Source organism: Artemia franciscana, chromosome 3 (genome assembly GCF_032884065.1).
Source record: "Artemia franciscana chromosome 3, ASM3288406v1, whole genome shotgun sequence".
Taxonomy (NCBI): Eukaryota; Metazoa; Arthropoda; class Branchiopoda; order Anostraca; family Artemiidae; genus Artemia; species Artemia franciscana.
This window is the reverse complement of record NC_088865.1, coordinates 49,407,249-49,430,055: the sequence shown is the minus strand read 5'-3', so window position 1 is coordinate 49,430,055 and position 22,807 is coordinate 49,407,249. Positions and strand designations below refer to the sequence as shown.

At 35.5% G+C, this 22,807-nt stretch overlaps 1 protein-coding gene across 6 annotated transcripts in view; it reads right to left on the bottom strand.

Moving 5' to 3' along the window:
• The window catches only part of LOC136025364 (E3 ubiquitin-protein ligase SH3RF1-like), a 126,598-nt gene that overhangs the window by 32,551 nt on the left and 71,240 nt on the right, over nucleotides 1-22,807 (bottom strand). For all 6 annotated transcript variants that reach the window (XM_065701319.1, XM_065701313.1, XM_065701318.1 and 3 more), the window contains 4 exons: nucleotides 16,088-16,213; nucleotides 12,129-12,294; nucleotides 10,491-10,688; nucleotides 7,102-7,330 (listed from right to left, as the gene is read on the bottom strand). In XM_065701319.1, the coding sequence (XP_065557391.1) occupies nucleotides 7,102-7,330; nucleotides 10,491-10,688; nucleotides 12,129-12,294; nucleotides 16,088-16,213 (719 nt within the window). The remainder of the gene's footprint in view (nucleotides 1-7,101; nucleotides 7,331-10,490; nucleotides 10,689-12,128; nucleotides 12,295-16,087; nucleotides 16,214-22,807) is intronic.

Here is a 22,807-nt window from a genome sequence, read left to right as displayed (position 1 = left end):
GCAAGGAAATACACAGACACTATTGCGGAGGCTTGCATTTTGGGGGAAAAGGCAAAACTCGTCAAAACAATTAAACTGTACGAAAAAAGGGAAAACACAAGAAACACTCAACTACTCCTCCTATCTACTCCTCCCAAGCGTTTCTATCCGGGTGGATTGGTGCGCCGGATTTAGGATTCTTCGTCTGAGATGGCGAGGGTTCGAGTCCTAGTGTACCCAATTATTTTGTTTGGGACGGAGTTCATTGGCATGACTCTGTAAGCTCAGCCAGAGTCGACCCAGATCTAAATGGGTAGCTGGGGAAATTTGGGGAAGGTGAACAGGGAGGGTGTCCGAAAGCACAGGATGGTAGGACCCCAGCCCCCCCCCCCCCCCCATTGCGCTTCCTGGCAGAAGGGCCAGGAACCGGAAATCAGCACTGCCAGTAGCGACTGTAAAGTCCGATGCCGTGCTCTTTATTTATCTTATTTTTACATTATTTACTCCTCTTATTCAGGGCTACACTTAACCACTTCAAATTTTGATCTACGTCCTGATTATCAAGATTGAAAGAATCTGACTTTATCTTAAAAATTATATTTCAATAATCATTATTTTTCCTGTTAATGATTTCTACATTAAATTCTGGGTGTTCTGAAAAGGTGACGGAGGAGCATGACAGCTAGTACACTTTTTGAGATCCTTTGATATTTTAAACATCCTTTGGTGCCTAAAGAAGCCGTTTACAGAATGGATCTTTGACTTTATATCGATGCTAGATAACATCACCATGATTTGATGAGCACCCCCACCACACACAATCCAGCCCTCTGCACACGATAAACCGATTTAATAGCTTCAATCGTGAGAAAAAAAATTCAAAAATGAAAGAGCTAAATTAGGAGCCGGAGTGACAACAAAATATAATGTAATTCAAGTATTTACGCATGAGCGCGGGAGGACAGGGTATCAAATAGAAAGTTAATACTTTTGTAGAACTAGTTTATGCAGAGGATTTGAGTGTTTGGCGCAAAACTATTAACCGATGTGAATGACTATTCTAAAGTTTTGAGGGTTCACCATATAAGAATAAGTTTCAAAATTAACATTAAAAAGTCGTCTGGATCAGGAATAAATGAGGATGAACAGGTGATGATAGGTACGAAAAAGAAATGACCGAGTAAAGAGCTTCCCTAATCTAGGCAGCATTACCAGTACTAACAAAGCCGAATTTTAGGACTAAAATCATAATTCTAGAAACAACGACATTGAAAGTTGTCTCGTGTGGTTATGTAACATAGGCGGTTCGTAAAATATTAGAAGATACACTATAAGATTTGTCTAAAAATACTTCTAAGAGCCCGGTTATACAACTGTATATTAAACATTTAACTGTATGAAAAAAATACTGTTGCATTTCCACTATGTAGGCCTGTAAGAAAGAAGAAGAAAGGTTGAGCTTTTTAGGTCATATTTTAAGTATGACATATGACAGGCTGGCTAAAATCGTAGTTTCGGCAAACCCGGCTGGCACCAAACGTCCTTGGACGAAGTGGGAGGAGGGAGTGGGAGGATGTAATAAGAAGAGTATAGAAAGATAATTCCACATTAGTAGAATGGAGATAAAGAGTGGAGCTCTGACAAAGTGGGATAGAAAGGAAATGTGCAAATCTATGTTGACCTCAAGCACGCTACATTAAATTGCTAGTGGTAGCAGCAGCTGATTCCGAATCTATAACACGGTTAAACCACAGGCAGGCAAAAAAAACGGATTGCCCAAGATACATTTTTTTTTACAATTAATTTAAAAAACTTTTTCCCCAAACCACTTTTTTCAAAGAAAAGTAAAAAGCTCCATTAAGCCAAGAGTGATCAGAAATAAAGTCGTGAGTAGAAATAAAGTAACAGGAGTAGGGCTGATAACCCCCACGCCTTCTCAAGACCAGAACAAAATTTGCGCTTTACTGAAAACGAAATACGTTTCAAATGTTTCCACTTTTCTTAGTTTCATAAATAGAAAATCATCCAAACTTTAAGGAAAAAATATCAGTGTATGTCAATTAAACTAACAATCCACGGTCTTTTTTTCAGTGAAGTGCAAATTATTTTCAGATCTTGAGAAGGCATGGGGGTTATCAGCCCTACTCATGTTAATTTTTGCTCGTTTTGAGTTTGACACGGCTATTTACTGTAATTTCTGTTCGTTTTGACTTTCATTGATTTATTGATAGTGATTTGTGGTAGTTATACGCTATTTGACTTTATTTCTGTTCACTCTTGGCTTAATGGAGCTCGTTAATTTTCTTTGAAGAACTTTTTATGTGGAAAAAGTTGTTTTTTAAATTAATTTTTGTTCGTTTTTTATCGACATAGTCTTTTTCATGGAAAAAATTAAATTTTACATCTTTTCAGTTTGTTTCTATAAGAATCCATGGTATGGGCTGCTATTTGTATGTTGAATTCAAAACCAACTAAAATTATAGTTGCAACCTTTTGACAATCCATATACACATAACGTGTTGTAATTTAGTTCAACAAACCCCTCAACATTCTCCGAAAGGTTCACCTGCATACCCTTCGTCTTATTGGAAAGTAAGTTCAAACATGCATAGCTTTCTCAATAACATATACTATGTGTAAACAATGAACAAATGGCCTAACTTACAGCCCTTGTCCTGAGGACTGTGGGGAGGTTGACATCTCCAAAGACATAACTACTGGACCTTTCAACAATGCTGAACAAAATGGCTCTCTTAAAATTTCGATTGGATATGTTTTGGGGAATGATAAGGTCGGGGAGGGAGGGCTAATTGCTCTCCATTCATTTTTGACTCTTAAAAAGGGCACTAAAACTTCCGAATTCCAATCAAATGAGCTCCATCCGATCCAAAGCTTATATGACCAACCGTTCCGTAAAAACCTTATATGCCCCGGGACATAGCTTAAAACCCTTGCCCATGGGCACTGGAAGATTGTGTCCACCCTAAAGACATTGTTACAAGATTTTTGGACTATTGGTAATAAAAATGGCTATCTCAATTGAATTTGTTTCGGAAAAAGAGAATTTCAGGGGGACTAGTTGCTCTCCATTATGTTTGACTCTTAAAAGGGAACTAGAACTATAAATTTCAAATCAAATGAGCTTCTCCTAAAGTTAACACGACCACCTCTTCCATAAAAACCTTACATGCCCCTGGGGCAAAGCTTACAAACCCTACCCCCAAATTCAAGGGGATTTTGTCTATCCCAAAGGCCTTATTATATGAATAATTTAAAAAACTTTTCCAAAAGACAAGTTTTTCAAAGAAAAGTAAAGAGCTTAATTAAGCCAAGATTGAGCAGAAATAAAGTCAAATAATCTTCCAAGGGTAAAACTACCACAAATCACTATCAGTAAATACATGAAACTCAAAACGAATAGAAATTACAATAAATAGCCGAGTAAAACTAAAAACAAGCAAAAATTAACATGAGTAGGGCTGATAACCCCTATAACTTCTCGAGACCAGAACACAATTTGCGCTTTGCTGAAAAAAAAAGAGCATAAATTGTCAGTTGAATTGACATATACTGACATTTCTTCGTAAAATTTTTTATAATTTTTCATTAATGAAAGTAGAAAAAGTGAAAAAAAAAATCAATCGTATTTGGTTTGGGGAAGTGTCTGGAAAAATGGTGGGAGTGGAAGGGGGTTTTAGTTACCCTCCAATAACTTTCGACTATTAAAAGAGGCACTGCCCTCTCAGTTTCCAATCAATTGAGCCCTTTTTGAAGTTTCTACGACAACACTTACTATAAAAACCTTGAATTCCCCCAGGGCACAACTTACAACCCTTGCCCTGAGGGCTGTGGGAGGGGAGGGGGGTTGTCATCCTCAAAGACATAATTTGCAGACCTTTCAATTAAGTTGAACAAAATGGCTCTCAAAAATTTTTATTGGATGTGTTTGGGGAACTGGTGGGCGTGGGAAGGGGGTTAATCGTCCTCCAACCACTTTTGACTATTAAAAAGGGCACGGGCTCTTTCAATTTCCAATCCAATGAGCTGTTTTCGAAGTTTCTTCGACAACAAATGGCAATTTCAAAACTTTTATCTGATGCATTTCGGGAAAATACGAGGTGTGGGGGGGGATCCTCCCTTTGATTACTTTGAATCTTAGAAAGGACACTAGAACTCCTGATTACCAATCCAATGAGCCCCCTCCGAAGTTTATAAGATCACCCTTTCTATATATATCTTATATGCCCCAGGGCACAACTTACAATACTTGCCCTGAGGGCTCTGGGGGGGGGGGTTGCCATCCTTAAAGACATAATGTCGTGACCTTTCAATTACGTTGAAAAAAATGGCTATTCAAAAATTTTGATCGGATGAGTTTTGGGAAATGATTGGCTTGGTAAGGGGGTTAGTTTCCCTCCCGTCACTTTCGACTCATAAAAAAGCACTAACCCCTTCAATTTCCAATCGATTGAGCTCTTTTTGAAGTTTCTAATACAACAAATGGTCATCTCAAAATTTCGATCAGATGCATTTCGGGAAAACATGAAGTGTGGGGGGGGGGTATCCGCCCTTCGATCACTCTGAATCTTAAAAAAGGCACTAGGACTTCTTGATTACCAATCCAATGATCCCCTCCGAAGTTTATACGATCACCCTTTCTATGTATAAATTATATGCCCCCAGGGCATAACATGTAACCCTTGCCCTGAGGGCTGTAGAGGGGTTGTCAACCTCAAAGACACAATTTCCGGCCCTTTCTACAATGTTGAACAAAATAAGTATCTAAAAAATTTGATTGAATGTGTTTTAGGAAATGGTGGGCGTGGGTGGGGGATGGGGTAGTTGCCCTCCAATCACTTTCGACTCTTAAGAAGGACACTAGCCCTTTCAATTTCCAAGCGAATGAACCCTTTTCGAAGTTTCTACAACTCCTTCAATACGATGTGCCCTGTCTAAAAAAAATAATAATAATACTTTGTGTCCGTATCGCTCTTTACTTTCTTCATAGTCATTTACATTAATTACATAGTCATTAATTACATTTAATTTACTAGTAATTTACACTTACTTCACATACTTCATACTCAATTCTTTACTTCATAGGCAGCGCAATAGCGCTGCATAGACATAAAAAGACATAACTTTGCGTTCACTTCCCCGTTGAACACTCTAATCCATTCTAATCCTTTCATCCTACGACATTGAACGACAAACACGTTTGAAATGTTTTAACTTTTACAAATTTAATAAATAAAGATTATTAAAACTTTAAGGAATGTCTATCATATATATGTATACTAAACTAAAAATCCACAGCCATTTTTTTTTCAGTAAAGTACAAATTATGTTCTGACCTTGAGAATGTATGGGGGTTGTCAAAGACACAATTTCCAGACCTTTCAACTACGCAGAACAGAATGGCTATCTCCAAATTCCGATTTAACGTGTTTTGGGAACTGATGGGCGTAGAGGAGGGGTTGATGCCCTCCAATCACTTTTGACTAATAAAAAAGGCATTAACTCTTTCAATTTCCAATCGAATGAGCCTTTTTCGAAGTTTCTACGTCAGCAGGTGGTCATCTCACAATTTTGATTGGATGTGTTTGGGGAAATGGTGGGCTTGGGAGGGGGGTTAGTTGCCCTCCAATCGCTTTGGACAATTAGAAAGAGCACTAACCCTTTCAATTTCCAATGGAATGAACCTTTTTCGAAGTTTCCACGACAACAAATAGCCATCACAAAATTTCTATCAGATACATTTCGGGAACCCTTGCCCCGAGGGCTCTGGGGGGGATTCATCCTTAAAACATAATTTTCGGATCTTTAATTTACGTTGAACAAAATGGATGTGCTTGGGAAAATAATGGGCGTGGGAGGGGGGTTAGTTGCCTTTCAATCACATTTGACCCTCAAAAAGGGCACTAGCATTTTCAATTTCCAATCGACTGAGTCCTTTCCGAAGTTTCTACGACAACAAATGACCATCTCAAGATTTCTATCAGATGGATTTGGGGGAAATACGAGTTGTAGGGGGGGGGGGAGTATCGACCCTCCAATCACTTGAAGAATGTGTGATCTCAAAATTTTGATAGACTGTGTCAGGGAAATGGTGGGCGTGGAAGGGAGATTAGTTGCCCTTCAATCACATTCGTCTATTAAAAAGGGCACTAGTGATCCTTGGATCACTCTGAATCTTAAAGAGGGCACTAGAACTTCTGATTACCAATCAAATGATCTCCCTTTGAAGTTTATCTGATTCCCTTTCTATACAAACCTTATATACCCCCAGGGCATAACTTAAAATCCTTGCCGTGAGGGCTGCGGGGATTGTCATCCTCAAACACATTATCTCAGGACCTTTTAACTACGTTGAACAAAATGGCTATCTCAAAATTTTGATTGGATGTGTTTGGAGAAATAGCGGGCGTGGGAGTGGTATTAGTTGCCCTCTAATCACTTTTGACTATTGAAAAGAGCCCTAGCCCTTTCATTTTCCAATCAAATGAGCCCTTTTCAAAGTTTCTACGACAGCTTCTTCGATACGAAGTGCCCTGGTCTAAAACCGAACAAAATAAACAAATAATAAATTGTGCCCATATCGCTCTTTACCTAGGTAGCGCTATTGCGCTTCCTATGATAAGCCCAAAAACCTCTCAGAGAGGTAATCTGATTTTAGTAGAAATCCCACCAGTATCGACAATTTGCGATGGGAAGATGATTTGACGTACCAAAGTTTCTGCGTGTCAATATATACATATATAAATATATTTATATATATATATATATTTATTTATATATATATATTTATATATATATATTATATATTTATATATATATATATATATATATATATATATATATATATATATATATATATATATATATATATATATATATATATATATATATATATATATATGTATATTATATATATATATATATATAATATATACATATATATATATATATATATATATATATATATATATATATATATATAATATATATATATATATATATATATATATATATATATATATATATATATATATATATATATATATATATATATATATATATATATATATATATCAGGTGAAGAAGAAACCAAAATTAACTTACTGTTGGGCTTTTCTGTATAAAATCTCGGGGTGCAGTGGAATTTAAGGTTCCATTTCTATTTCGAAGAGGTTGTACATAGTTTCCTGGAAAAACACCAGTTTGCCGAGACCTTATACTTTCTCCGATAAACCACCCGTCTCGACATCTTTCAATAACATTGTAAAGTGAGCCTTTTTTCAACTCAATCTCATCCGGTTTCTGAGGCTTGTACGGGTAGAGTGCAATGTATCTACAAGGGAATACGTTTACAAAAGGATATGAACAAGTTAAGAAAAGAACATTAATGCTCATGCATAAATAAACATATACAATTATATTCATAAATAGAAAAGGCATACGACTCTTTTACCCTTAAAGGCTCCATGGCCTGTACAGAGGGAGGATTGGGGGATACACAAATATACTTAAATTATATCTCAAAATAAAAAAAAGTTAAAGAAATAAAATAAATGAAAACAGATAAGTAAATTAAACATTATAAAAAATTGATAAATGGTCCGGGATAAAAAAAGAGCCCCACACTAAAAAATCAAACAGGAATATATTACTATTCAGAAACGGATATTTGACTAATAAAATTATGAAATCGTGATTTTCCGATAAGATTATTACATGGTAAATACAAAGAAATTCCTTCGTACTCTATCACAGCTATTTCGAATATGAGGGTATTCTTCTATACTATATGATAAATCATCATATGTTGCCATATTATACGGTAAATTACGGTATAACATATTACCATGTTATATGGTAATAATGAAGAAACCCATCGATGCTCAATCACAGGAATTTCGTATATGAGGGTGCTCTTCCACAATCAAGGTCGTATCCAGGGATGGTTATGGGGTTTGAACCCTCGATCCCCCCCCCCAATTTTTGGCTAACTCGTAAAAACGTAACAAAAACGGGTATGAACAAATTTCTTATAGTCCCCCATTTTGAATAGAAGTCGAGTGAACATTGTCCGTCACGCGTCAACCTCAAATCAATCCGATCTTTAATCCCTTGGTTCTATGACTATCTACCTCAGTTTTACACTAGGAATGATGCATGGACGGATGGATTATAGACTTATCTATAATCCATAGATAATATGGATATCTATATATAGATATCTATGGATAGATAATATAGGATTATATGGATTATTTTCTAAAATGAGGGTACTCTTCCAGCAGGTTTTAGCACTTGAATTATAAATATTCAGTAAAAACTGAATTCAGGTAATTTTAGTATGGATTCTAAATTCAGAAAATTTTCAAAAATCGTATGTTTTCTATGTATGTTTTCGCTAAGTAAGACGACAAAAAGTTTTGATTAAAGAATTATATTTTCCTCAGGTTATATATCAATCTCTAAATGCAGAGAAGAAACGTGAACAGAGATTCAAATTTTAATTGTCAATCAAAATCCTTTAATTTCAAAAGTGTTTAAGGTGCTATTAAAAACTTTCTTATCCCCGATTTCAACAAAAAAATTGATTCAATTAACCAATAATCAATGCCCGAGCCAAATTATAGCCACAGTTGAGGATAAATCAAAATTAAATAAAACTACTGCATCAATAACTTACCCTGGGCGCAACTAACGGAGCTGATCAATGTTCAATTTTCCAAAGCAAACTTTATGATCGACCAACTAGAATCAAGGTTTGATCTGATTTTTTTTTTTTTTTTTTTTTTTTTTTTTTTTTTTTTGTATCAAAGAGATTAAAACTTGGAAGAGCAGTTTTCCAGCCTGTATAATTCGTCTGGCGAAAGATACGAAGATATAACATTAGCAGATCATGGGTGGGAACAAGTTAGTGTCAATATAAGCTTTTCAAAATGCCTGACATTCCAATATTCAGCTACATTAGTACAAGCACAACGTTAAAAACAAGAAAAACATATCATTCGTAAATCTTTGATTATTTACCAACAAAGGTGGCTCAGGAATAAACGATGAATATACCATAGGTATTCCCCTATAAAAATGTATTTTTCAAAATCTACGCATTATGGGACCATTATCGCTTAAAGACTACTCAAAGTCACTGTGGTGGGCTTACAACCGTGACACCAATTCATCAAAATTTAGTGGTGGAGGGGTTAAAATGTATTCTTGGAAGCTTAGTCCACTAATAATACCAAACAAGGTATTTTTCAATGATAATACCCGCAAAAAAGGTATTTTCAATGAAAATACCCCCAACAAAGTATTTTCCAAAATCTAGGAGATGGGGAAAGTTTGTACTTTTCTTTGCCTTTTCAACAAAAATATAAGAAAGACATCAATGAAAATACCACCAAAAAAGTATTTTCCAAACTAATGAAAAAGGTATTGGAAGGTATATTAGTGTTTTTGATTAGTATTCCTTGAATATGTGTTATTAGGCAAGGTTAATGTTTAAGAGCAGCCTAAAGCAAATGTTTTTCAACTAAACAAGCCCAGCATACGAAAAATGTTGAAAAAGTCACTTTAAATATTTCTCAAGTTAAAAAAAAAAACGTTTTTTTAACTGAAAGTAACATTCAAAACTTAAAACGAACAAAAATTATTACGTATATGAATGGAGTTACCCCCTCCTCAACACCTCGCTCTTCCCACTAAAGTTGTTTAGTGCTATAAAAAAAAATCTTCGTATAAATCTTCAGGGGGACAAAATTCTAACATTAACTTAAAAAGCGAGGTGTTGAAGATAGGGTGAACCCCTTGATTTGCGTAATAATTTCTATTCGTTTCAAGTTTTAATGTTGCTCCTTATTTTCAGTTGAAAAAACTTTTTTCTATTTATTTAATTTCTAAAGATTATTTGAATAATGCCAAGAAATCCGGCTCCAGCTCCACAGAAAAATCCCCCTCCCCACGGACAGATCCTCTAGACAATTCAATCCCGGTGAAAATTTAGCCTGGACAATTACCCTTAACATCACCAAACGTGTAATTGAGTCGGCAAAGAGAAATTAAAACAAATAAAAAAAAAGGTCGTATAGGAATTCTGGCAAATTTCTGCAGCGTAGAATTTTCTCTGAAAATCTCCCTCTCTGAAGAACGCTCATCGGTGATCTTTCTTTTCGAAAAAATACAAAATTCCACATTTTTGGAGACAGAAGCTTGAAACCTCTACAATGAAGTTTTCTAATACGCTGAATCTGATAGTGGATTTTCATTAGGATTCCTTTATTTTTAGGGGGAGCTCCCCCCCTTTTCCGAAATCAGGCAAACTTTCTCAGGTTCGTAACCTTTGATGGATAACACTAAACTCAAGGAATCCTATATATTTGTAATTAATAAAATAAGCCGATTCTTTTGCTCCTTACTTAGAGTTCGATACAACAAACTGTTTGACTTAAAAATAAAAAAACAAGGTCAAATTTAATATCAACATAAAAAAAAAAACTTACAATTCCGGTGTTTTAGGTGTCTGGGTATCGAGTATACTGGTTTCAGTTGGATGAGAATTATTTCTTCGATGAGAAATGAGTGAAATGGCATCTGGCGTAAGGTTACTTGCGGTTGTAGAGTTTCCAATATCCATTGATCTTCTATTATTCTCCCTTGTTGGAGAAGATGGTGTACTTCTTGCTACATTATAGCTAAGCCTAAAATTAAATTCGAAATTTAAATACAAAAAAAAAGGTGTTAATAGGCAAAACTATTGGAGAACTACGCACAAGAAGTTGATAAGTCAATAAAGCAATAAATATATATTGAACAACTCAAATATGCTTTGCCTATTTTTAATAAAGTTTACCATGAAACTGGAATTTGCCAAAATTAGCCTTTAATGGTGTCTTGTCTGGGCTATTGAAACAAGAATGAATTTCATTGGTCGACGTTTCCACAAACCATTAATTGTTATTCACCAATAAACTAAGTCAGAGCGAAAACTGAGAGTCAAATGCCAAACCCATCTACTTAAAAAGAAATCCAAAAAATCTCAAGGATTGTTAAATCTTAAAACCGAAAGTTGAATGAGTCAATATATACATTAGGCTTAAATAAAGAGAAAATTGAAGAAAAATACGATTGAACCGCTAAAAGAACTCTACATACACATACGTCTGGTAAACTTCTCTTCTTCAAGAAAACAAGAGTACTTTTCTCACAGAAAAAAAAATTAATAGCACTAACAATAATAACACGAAACACACTAAAAAACACAAGGATTGAACAAAAACGAATGAGGAAAGGTCAAACTCAACAAACTGCTACGTTAGCTTGTTGAGTAAATTAATGCAATGTAGTGGGCGTTAAGATTGTACAACCAATATCTTAGATATTTTTTGTTTTACATTTTCTTCCATGTGTTTTTACCTTTTGTTTGTAGTTACTAAAAGCGTATATGTCACATGGCTAAAACTTGGTACATATCAAACAAAGTTGTCAAAATTTATTGCAGCGGCAATCATCTCTTTAGAGTTGTACACCAAAACCCTCAACATCGTAATTCATTTTATTACTTAGAACAGACCGGAATTTTAACGGAATTATTGCCAAAATTTTTACTTGGCAATACTGCACTTTCTTCTACAGGTTATAAGTTATTTAGACTAGGAATAATCAAATTGAACAAATTTCTTAGTTTCTTCAGCCATACCTGATTTGTCCTATGAGCTGCACATTTAGAAGTATCCCCCTCCCCAAAAGAACCAGTCCAAGTGTCTCTCAGGTAAGTTTAACTTGAAGCTAAAAGCATACTTTTGAGGCATTAGCTACCCGAGACCACCACAGCACCAAGTTGTTTTGTTTTCATAACTATATTTACGTCAAGTTACTTGTCTCCTCGAGAGGGAAAGCCTTGCAAAAAGTTGGTTTTAACTGTTGCTCAGAAATTTTCCAAAACGGGTTTATCCACAACGCTGTCACATATGGTGCTACTAGCGCTACTATGGAAGTAATATAACGTTTTTTTTTTTTTTGTTTCGTTTTTTTTTAGTCTGAGGAATTTGTAAGCAAATTTGAAATAAAGCATAAATTTAAACTGTCAAAATACCATGTTTAAAAACATTCAAATATTCAAAATGTAAAAAAAAGTTAACCTTTTCTCCCTAGTTCGCACTGGCAATTTACAATGAGTTGAAGGAACTGCAGTGGTTGTAGGTTCTGGAGGTGGTGGTAGTGCTTGCCTTTCACCTAAAACTGGTGCTTCACCCGTTTGGGCTGATGACACTTGTAGGTTTGGCACCAATGAAGGCGTTGCCGGGACTAAAAATATAAAATATTTTATACTTGGTATTTTAGAAAGCCAATTTATAGACCGAATATTTAGATTTTGTGCATTTTCTGGTGCTTCTTCAAAACTGTGAGGGGTTAGAGCTGCGGCCAGTCCTTGGGTAAGCCACTTGCCCCTCTGCCATTTTTCTAACATTATTAGTAAGCCAGCGTCGATGAATATTTTGTAATTACTGAGCCTTATATATGCCTTATTACTAATCTCTACAAATATACTGAACACTAGTTTCTTTCATGGAAGACTAGTGTATGCTTCTCTTTTACAAGCCAGTTATATGAATTACAGGGGAGTGGGTTTGAAGGGTAATTAATTCTCCTTTCAAAGGAGAAGGGCAGGCTTCTCCTTTGTAAACCATTTGTAGGAATTATAGAGGAGTGGGTTTGAAGGCCAATTCATTCTCCTCTAAAAGGAGAAAGGCTAGCTTCTCCTTTGTAAACCATTCATACAAAATCATAGAGGTGTAAGTTTGAAGGGAATTCATCCTCCTTTACAATGGAGAAGGGCAGGCTTCTCCTTTGTAAACCATATGTATAAATTATAGGGGAGTGGATTTTAAGGGCAATTCATTCTCCTTTATAAAGGACAAGGACATTCTTCTCATTTGTAAACTATTCATATAAATTATAGAGGTGTGGGTTTGAAGGGTAATTCATTCTCCTTTACAAAGGAGAAGGGCAATTCATTCTCCTTTACAAAGGAGAAGGGCAAGCTTCTCCTTTGTAAATCATATGTATGAATTATAGAGGAGTGGGTTTGAAGGGTAATTCATTCTCCTTTAGAAAGAAGAAGGGCAAGTTTCTCCTTTATAAACCCTTTGTATGAGTTATATAGGAGTGGGTTTAAAGGGAAGTACATAATCAAACAATAATTAAAAATATGTCGTAAATTAAGTAAGAACTATTTTTTGAATCCCCAGAGGTATGTAAGTCAGCAACGGTTGACTTCCACGTCAGAAAATCTAGGGGCAATGTCCATAACTCATCAAGAGACGAATGGGACACTCTCATCTCCTTTTCAAGAGAACAACATAGCGTACTCTGTTGTCTACCACTCCGCCGAAGACCTGGAGCAGTCGTATACCAAACGTCATGAAGTCCTCCTTGTCCCATGCATGTCATGTAACAAATAGTTTGAAAGACTCATAAATAAAAAAAATAACTTTTTTGGCCAATATTCTGTTAAAAGATACTAAGTCTTCGTGAATTTGATATCTTGAATCTGATTTTCCTTAATTTGGATTCATCTAATTGAAGTGAGCACCATCTCAAATTAAAGAGAAACTAGCAACACCAGAACCAGTATGTACCAGAAAGCAGAGATAATAAATGAGAATATTTTTTGTAATTATTTTCTTTTCAATGCAACAAACAACATAAAACAATAAACGATTCGTGTTACTATGAGCGCAGAAAGAACAACAATGTTAGCCCGTCTTATGTATTACAAATCATTTTAGGGGCTAATTTTTCCGTTAATATCATATTTTAAGCTGAATTTAACAACACATAATTGATCACAGACAATTGAATTCTGAAACACGCTACCAGATATGTTGGCTAACTCAGATTTCAAAAAACAAGCATTTTACCTGATTTGTAGCAAGAAAACCATAAGATGTTTTCTTTTTCATGAGATCTTAAATGAGATATAAGAAAATAAAGGGTTGACAAAAAGAACTATTCCTTACGCCAGTTTTAAGTTTTGAGAAAAATTTATTGCTTGAATTTAAAAAAAAAATTAAATCCTAGTAATCTATCTATTTAAGCTTCTAATCTATATTATAGCTTTTAATATATTCAAGCTATGCCTTCACATTTGTTTTTTTTATTTTTTGTCTAATGATGAATTCTTTTTTTGTATAAAAAGGAAAGTCAGATACTGAAGCGAGTCAGCTCGCGGGGCTAACTGGGCTTTACACTTGGACATACACTGGGCTAATCTTTCATTTCAAAGCCATCAACAAGCATCAGGATCCTTCAGAAAGCTACCACCATTACATAAAGTATAGGATTCGCTATTTTTGCTCCCGCCTTCAGAATTATAAGGAATTGCCAACAAGAACCATTTAAACCGTCTCTATTCTGCCCGGCAGTATAATGCTAATGTAACCCTTCGTCTTTTAGAAAGTTTTCACGACAATGGAAAATAAGGCTGTACGAAACAGCTTCTAAAGATATGCTGATTCCTTTTGCGATTACTTTTATAGCAGAAGATAATTTCTTAAACCACATTGGCCTACCATAATATAATATCGTTTTCTTTTTTATAGCAAAGACATAACAGCAGATATACCACATTATACACTCCTTTCCAGAACTTGTCTGATACATTATACACACAAATTAACTATTAAATTTAGGGCTGACGTAATTAAACCCGAACATCTGTGGAATAGAGTTATTTCATAGGGCTATGTTGAAGTGTATTTGACATTTCTCTTTTTATTCTACGCTCCATTTTTTACATTAACGGATAATAAATAAAAATAATCATAATGTTCGATTAGCAACGTATGGTTCTTCTACATATTTTTCTCATTCTTTGAACAATTTTGAATGTCATTTCTTTTACATTGATGTCATCTATTTATAACAAATCTTGGTAAAATAGATGGCGTGAAATACAGAACATTGGATACTATCACAAATTGATTTGTTTTTACGTTTGTTACACATAATTGCCACACTTTTCAAAACTTTTAACACTATTTCCTCGGAAAAATAAAACGGACCACAGAATTATCAGCTTACACATCGCTATTCCTAAAAAATACAATAAAGCTTTCATTAATTTTCTATCAGCGTCATTTATTATATTGCATACTTCATAACAAAAAATAAATAGCGCAAGATGGTTTCACTTATTAAACCCAAGGGAAGGGTCAATTTATCACTTATCAGAGCCTAAAAATTGACTTTAACTTTGACTAAAACGTAAGTCAAAGAAAGTTTGCCTTACTCTCTCAAAGACCCTAGAGACTTCAAAAGACTACAATTTTTATACTGACGATAATTTATCTTTACCAAAAAAAACCTGAAAAGAAATCGTCAGTGAGACGGTAGCCCATCTACAATAGGTACATTACTTCACATGAATTTAATAAGGTTTATACTTTGCAATGTTAACTTCATTGAAACGTTTCAGTAATGTTTGATTGAAAACAAACACACATACACACACAAGAAAACAAAAGAATTCATCCGTCTTCGATTTCGAAAAAAAGGGTAGTGATAAGAACCTTCTCCTGGTGTCCCTGAGAGTGGTGGGCACAAATAATGGCTTACTACTGTTAATTTCAGTAACAGGTCTGCTACTGGCTATCTGTAGCTTCTGAACAATAAGTGTGTGCCAGTGTTGGCTACCTAAACCATACTGGGGCGAAGGGGGGGGGGGTTAATCTTGCTTTAAAGATGAAGCGTTAACACTGGGGTAAGAAACGATACGTTGAGGGGTGACCCGAGAAGCACTAAGGATGAAATGCCACTTGCTGCTAGTCGGTGGCGGGTGGTGGTTGACTCTCCCCTTTATTTTGAGGAATGAGTAGGACTTTTGTATCTTGAGGCTCGACTCAGCTTTATGAGTTCATCTGTGATAATAGTAACAATAATAATAGATTAAGGGCATGCACTTTCTGATTATCGCAGATTTCATATCCTAAACTAAACAATTTTAATTATTTTAATTTAACTAGTCTCTACAATCTATCAAACGGTTCTTTTATCTTAAATATATAACATCTTGAAGGTGGTATGTGTTATGTCTTACTTTGAAGAGAATTGGACATTCCAGTAGCTCGTTGACCAAAGACTGGCAGTGGTCCAAGAATTGAACCAGACATCGGTGAGCAAGATTGAGTCATGCTTGTATTCTCTGTTCCAGTGCTAGAACTACCTGTAAAATTTACCTTTGAATAACTTCCAGATAAAAAAGGAAAACAATAAGGGTAAACAATACATAATAAACAAAATAAAACAATAACATTAAAAACAAGAGCTAAGAGCACATATGGCACTTGTGACAATAGATCGGATCCGGTCCAGTTATGTCAATAACGCATCTAGAACTTGTGCTTATTCTCGAACTCGCCAAAGCACTAGAAATCCCCGCCCCAACTCCCCCAAAGAGATCGGATCTTGTCCGGTTATGTCAATCACGTATCTAGAACTTGTGCTTATTCTTCCCACTAAGTTTCATCCCCATCTCCCCACTCTAAGCGTTCCAAGATTTCCGTTCCCCCTCCACCCCCCAATGTCCCCAGATCCAATCCGAATTGAAAATGGAGCATCTGAGACATGACTCTTTCTATATGTCAAGTTTCAATAAGATCCGATCACCCATTCGTGAGATGAACATAACTCAATTTTCATGATTTCCCCTCCCTTCAGCCCCCCCCCCCCCCCAGATGGCCGAATCGGTGAAGCGACTGTTATCAAGTTTATCTGTGCCTATTTTCACGTCTACCACGCCTATTGACACGCCTACCAATTTTCATCGTCCTAGCACGTCCAGAAGTACTGAACTCGCCAAGCACTGCATAAGACTATAAAAGCAAACAAAGCATAAGACTATAAAGAGACGGGCGAATTAAATTGGAGGGAATAACCTTTGCCCTAGCAGTACTTCAACCAGACAATTATTTAGCGGATGGAAACTGTGGGTATTTGTTTTAGGATTATTTAAGCTTTCTAACATATTTTCAAATATTCTTCGTATAATCCTGCCCATTATAGAGGACATTTGACAAACATGTCCCATTATTCGACGAAAAAAAAAGAAGAAGAAATGAACACAATTCCTGCACATGTACGGGGTAATTTGAAACCCCAAAAGATAATCCAGCGTAAATGCCTGATAGTTTCAAATAGGCTTGTATAATATTTGTCAATAATACGTATAAATAACAAAAGGTAGAACACTGAGGAATTATCTAAGACAATGAAATTGTTATTAATGAATATTTCGGCTCTATATCAAAGAGCTATCATCAGCAAAGTAGAGATGGACATAAAATAAGTCTTATAATGAAATACATCACCATTAAAACTAAAAACATTATTTTGATCTGTGTTTTGCTAATCACGGCTCTTAGATATAGAGCAACAATATCCATTTAGAAAAAAATTAACGATCTTAAAATAATTCCTCATTGTTTTACCTTTTGTTATTTGTATTATAATGATAGTAATTAATTTTTACCCTATTTACCAATATTTAAAATGCATAAAGCGGTAAATAAAGGAAAAAACAAAATACACAAACAAAAAATACAACATAAGAAGTAAGGAACAAGGAAAAATGAATGTATATAACATTCAGACAAAACTGCAACTAGGAAATTAGAAAGTAAAAAACACCACTGTTGAACACCTTTTTCAATACAAGTATCTACTAAGTACTTCTTAAACACGGATACAATTCAAAAAAAAAAACAAAAAAAAAAACCAACGATAGGTCCTCTACACTAAGGAATCTTAACAAGCGGTCGTCCATTTTCACCATAATATCAAAAACCCTATATTTTTTTTAGCGATGTCAGTATTCCTGAACCAGAGGGATAGGCCAAGAAAAAGCTTACAATATCTGAAAAAATGTTTCCAAATGATAAGGCAGTCTTGTTAAAAAACTTCTAAACCGGCGTAATGAAAAATATATGGGGCACAAACATTGTATTATAGAGCCTTCCAAGGCAATATTTATTAAACTGCCCTTTTTATTTTGCCAAGCATACCATAAGTTTTCTGAAGTTTTTTGCATTCCAAGAGTTTTCATGAATTTTCCGAAAAGTTTCCTTGAATTGCTATTAAATAATAAGAGTTTTTTTAAGACACTAATTTAAAGTCCCAGGTAATTTAACGCATCCATAAATGTGATTGAGGATGAACCGACTAGAAGGGACTCACTTGCCCTAAAATTTGGGAGAATTACCATAAAATTTGGGAGAATTACCATAAAATTTGGGAGAATTACCATAAAATTTGGGAGAATTACCATAAAATTTGGGAGAATTACCATAAAATTTGGGAGAATTACCATAAAATTTGGGAGAATTACCATAAAATTTGGGAGAATTACCATAAAATTTGGGAGAATTACCATAAAATTTGGCCTTTGAAGCTTCTTAGGAAAGGCTTACGTCAGAATGACTAGATTAAAGAACATTTACAGCAGTTTGAAGTGAATCAAAATTTTTAGCCAACGAAACAATATTATCATTATAAGATATATGGCTGATATCAATGACCTGATCAATCAGGAAAGTGGGAATATATCTAGTGGCTGTTGGGATAGTGTCATTAAATAAAGATGGACTAATAACCGAACCTTGTTTGGCCCCTCTCTTTACTGGAATACGATCGGTAAGGTGAATACCAGAATGCAACTTAATGCGTGAATTTTCATACCAATGCCATAAACAAGAGCAAATGAAAGGGTTGGCGGCATTACGAAGAAGAGGAAGAATGGCATGAGAAGGATCAACGGCTTTGAATATGTCTAAGGAACACACAAACAAACTTTTCTTAACCAAACCATACCGCTCAATGATATAAAAAAACAGCACTTGCATTTTGAACTCAAATGCCAATTTTAAACCCAAATTGCTTTCGCCAAAATTGCAACGCGCATTAATAAGCGAGAAGAGGACCTTTTCGAGAACTTTATTAATTATCGAACAAAAAGTAATTACCCAATATGAACTATGAACTGAAGAGTCTTTATTCTCTTTTCCAATACAGGTTAAAACACCTTCAAAGAGCCATGGGCACATACTGCTGAGAGACGATTGTCTTGAGCATTTGGGTGGATGGTCAAAAGATAAACCGTGCTATGCTTCAGGTGTTTGGTATGTAGCCCATCCGGAAAGGGAGCTTTTCTAGTTTGCATTAGTTGAATTTAAGTAGCTACAAATGAAGGTGAAATATTTACAAAATTCCTTCCACGGTCAATATTTGATAGGTAACTATAAAGAATATCACGAAAAGAAGACTCGCCAGGAGGCAAAAGGTGGGTCAGTTGAAAAAATTGACGTAAAATAAGCATGGCGGTCAGAAATGCAAATCTGTTCAGACTCAAGGGCATACGAACGAGCAAGCTTAGTAAATTGTTTCCATAGATTGTTAGAAACATTGTTTTTATAGGATTATTTCGAACAAAATAGGATATGTCATATGCTTGCTTCAAAGTTTTCCAACAATTTTATAAAATGAATGTTTCCAAGATTTCTTAAGTCCAAATAGGCAGTAGACGAAAATAAAATACAGCAGGCACAGAACATCATAAATAAATGACAAACTAGCACTCGAACATTTCCTGGGAAAATCCAGAATTTCAAAAAAACTCGTACAGAGACCATCAGCTGAATCCAGGGGTTCAGCCGAACCGCAAGTACCAATCAAGTAGCCTACCTATTTCTGGACTATCAAAGGATTTCATTTTTGCAAACCTAAAACATTTGCGCCTGAGACTTTTTGTCAATACACATAAAGATATTTCAGAAGGTGGAAAGAGCAAGGACATGCGGAAGAGTGAATGAGTTGTAGACTCTAGCAAGTGTGTGCCTGTTGTTTCGCGCTTTGCAGCAAACAAAACCTCCAAATGCTTTCGCAACTTTTCACCAAGATTTCACCCAACTAGGCCTACAAAAAGTTTTTTTCATATATTTCAATGGTCTATGGAACAATTTGCGATACAACTCGTATTCTCAAAGCTATTTGGCTTAATTCAAAAATACACAAAATAAAACCATCTGGTGAGTTAGAGATCGATCAGGAAACAAAAATCCACCAGGTAAAAAAAAAATCCTAACAAAACTACTGTTTTTTTTATCCTACTTTCTACTGTTTTTATCCAATACTTTCCGAAAACAAAAAGAACGGTTCATATTCCCTGAAGGAAATAGATTGCATCTGTACAGAGGAACCGGACCTGGTTCTAGATTCTTAGACTTGGGACCTGAAAAACCTAGAAACCAGGCAAATACAGCTAATTCTGGAATAAAATTCTATATACCTACACCAGGCTAGTTTCCTGTCAATATTGATACATCTATGAAACAGGCTATAGAAAAAATTATTTCAGGTAGATTATTTGATCAGCAAAAGATCAAGCCAACTATACATGACTTCTTGTTGTCCTTCTCTTGTAAATGCTGGAACAGATCCAAGATATAAAGATCAAATAGGTAAATGTGGAAACTCCATTATGATAGGCTTGTTCAGAAAAAAGAAATGCTGATTTTCCAGGTTATTTCTTCTCGCTGTTGTTATTATGGCAAACGCTACGATTTCTAGGAAGTTGTCATCCATGACTACACTGGCACGCATATTATTATCATTTTATTTATAGTCATATATCACATCATATATCACAAAAAAAAAAAAAAAAAAACTGGGCAAAGCTCAGAAAAAGACAGAGTAAAAATCAAGAAAACAAAAAAGAAACAACAGAAACAAAAACATATTTTGACAACTACAAACAAGGAACAAACAGAAATAAGCAAAGACGGGAGGACTTCTGGCATTCAGTAGAGAAATCGCGAATACACTTCTCAATAACCCCAGTTGGGTTTACCAATTGATCCTTTCTTTGCAAAAAAGAGTTACTTTATCAAGTTGGAAAGTTCCATTAAATACTTTGCAAATTTAAATAAAGGTGATGAACTTGCTTTCTCTTACCACAATTAAGAAAAGACCAAACAGAAGCAAGGGCAAGTAAGTAAGGAACTATTAAGCTATTATATAGCCAAGAATGGCGAATTCTACTCAGATGCGAAACGTTTGAAGCCAGGGAGGCATACGGTGCCTTGATCTTACTAGCATAATTTTTCATTACCAGGTTTATAGTTTCTTTCATATTTGCTCCAATAGGCATACCCAGGTAAGTAAGGCTGCTAGCAAAAGGAACCTCAGAGCCGAATAGACTTATTGAATTTCTATTCCCTTTATAGTTGAATAGTATTAAAACTCTTGTTTTATCAGTATTAAAGCTCAAACCAATGTGCTCGTACTCTTCTTGGAGAGGATCAAAAGTCGAAGAGCATCCTTGGGAAGTGCAGGAAAGGCTCAGTAAGTCATCCGCAAACGTAATTAAATCATCCGCAAACGTAACTAACAAGAGATTAAACTCCTTTGAAGATAAATGTACAGCTCAACTTATTCTGAGCACCTATAACACAATTATTAAATAAAACTAGAGAAGTCAAAGCTCCTTGGCGTACACCTTTCAGGATCGGAAATAGTTGACTTCCATCTTTAGTTACAGTCTTCAGATTTCTATACATGTATCTTAAACAAATAATTACCGCAGCATCAGTACCTTTCAAATGGGCCTCAAGCAAAATCTGCGAAAATATACACGAGTCAAAAGCTCTTGCAACATTGAGTGCACAAAAGACCAAGAAATCACTTCTTTCTTCATCATCCTTCAGCAAATTTATAAGCAGAAAGAGAGCATGCTCTCTACCTAAGCCTCGCTGGAACCCAAACTGACAAGGAGGGGCCGAACAATTTTCTTCAATGTCTCTTATCAATAAGAACTAAGAGCTCATATGGCACTTGTGACGAGGCAAGAAGAGCTAAGAGCCAAGAGATCATGTGGTATGAGCTCTAGCAAAACTCTATGAATCAATAGATTGATTTAAAAGGAAAATAAGAGGCTTAATGCCGGTCAGGATTAAAAATAAGAGCTCTGAGTCACGAAGTCCTTCTAAGTATGAAATTCATTAAGATCCGATCACCCACTCGTATGCTATAAATACCAAATTTTCCCCTCCCTCCAACTCCCCCAAAGAGAGCGAATCCAGTACGGTTCCGTCAATCACGTATCAAGGACATTTGCTTATTCTATCCACCAAGCTTCATCCCGATTCCTCAACTCCAAGTGTTTTCCAAGATTTCCCCCTCCAACTCCCCCCAATGTCAAAAGATCTGGTCGGGATTAGAAATAAGAGCTTTGACGTAGAAAAGACCTATTCGTATAATAAAAATACCGCAATTTTCACGTTTTCTAAGAATACCGGTTTCCCCCTCCGACTCCCCCAATGTCACAGGATCTAGACGGAATTTAAAATTAGAGCTTTAAAGCGCAAGACCCTTCTAAATATCAAATTTCATTAAGATCTGGTCACACTTTCATAAGTTACAAATACCTCAATTTTCAAAATAACCCCCCCCCCCAACTCCACCAAAGAGAGCAGATCCGGTCCGATTATGTCATTCACGTGTCTTACACAGGTTTTTATTCTTCCCATCCAGTTTCATCCGAATCTCACCGCTTTAAGTATTTTCTAAGATTTCCGGTTCCCCTCAACTGCCCCCCTCCCAATTACGCTGGATCCGGTTGAGATTTAAAATAAGAGATCTGAGTCACGAGGTCCTTCAAAATATGAAGTTTCATGAAGATCCGATCACTCCTTCGTAAGTTGAAAATACGTCATTTTTTCTAATTTTTCAGAATTAACTCCCCCCCCCCCCCCCTAATAGAGTGGAT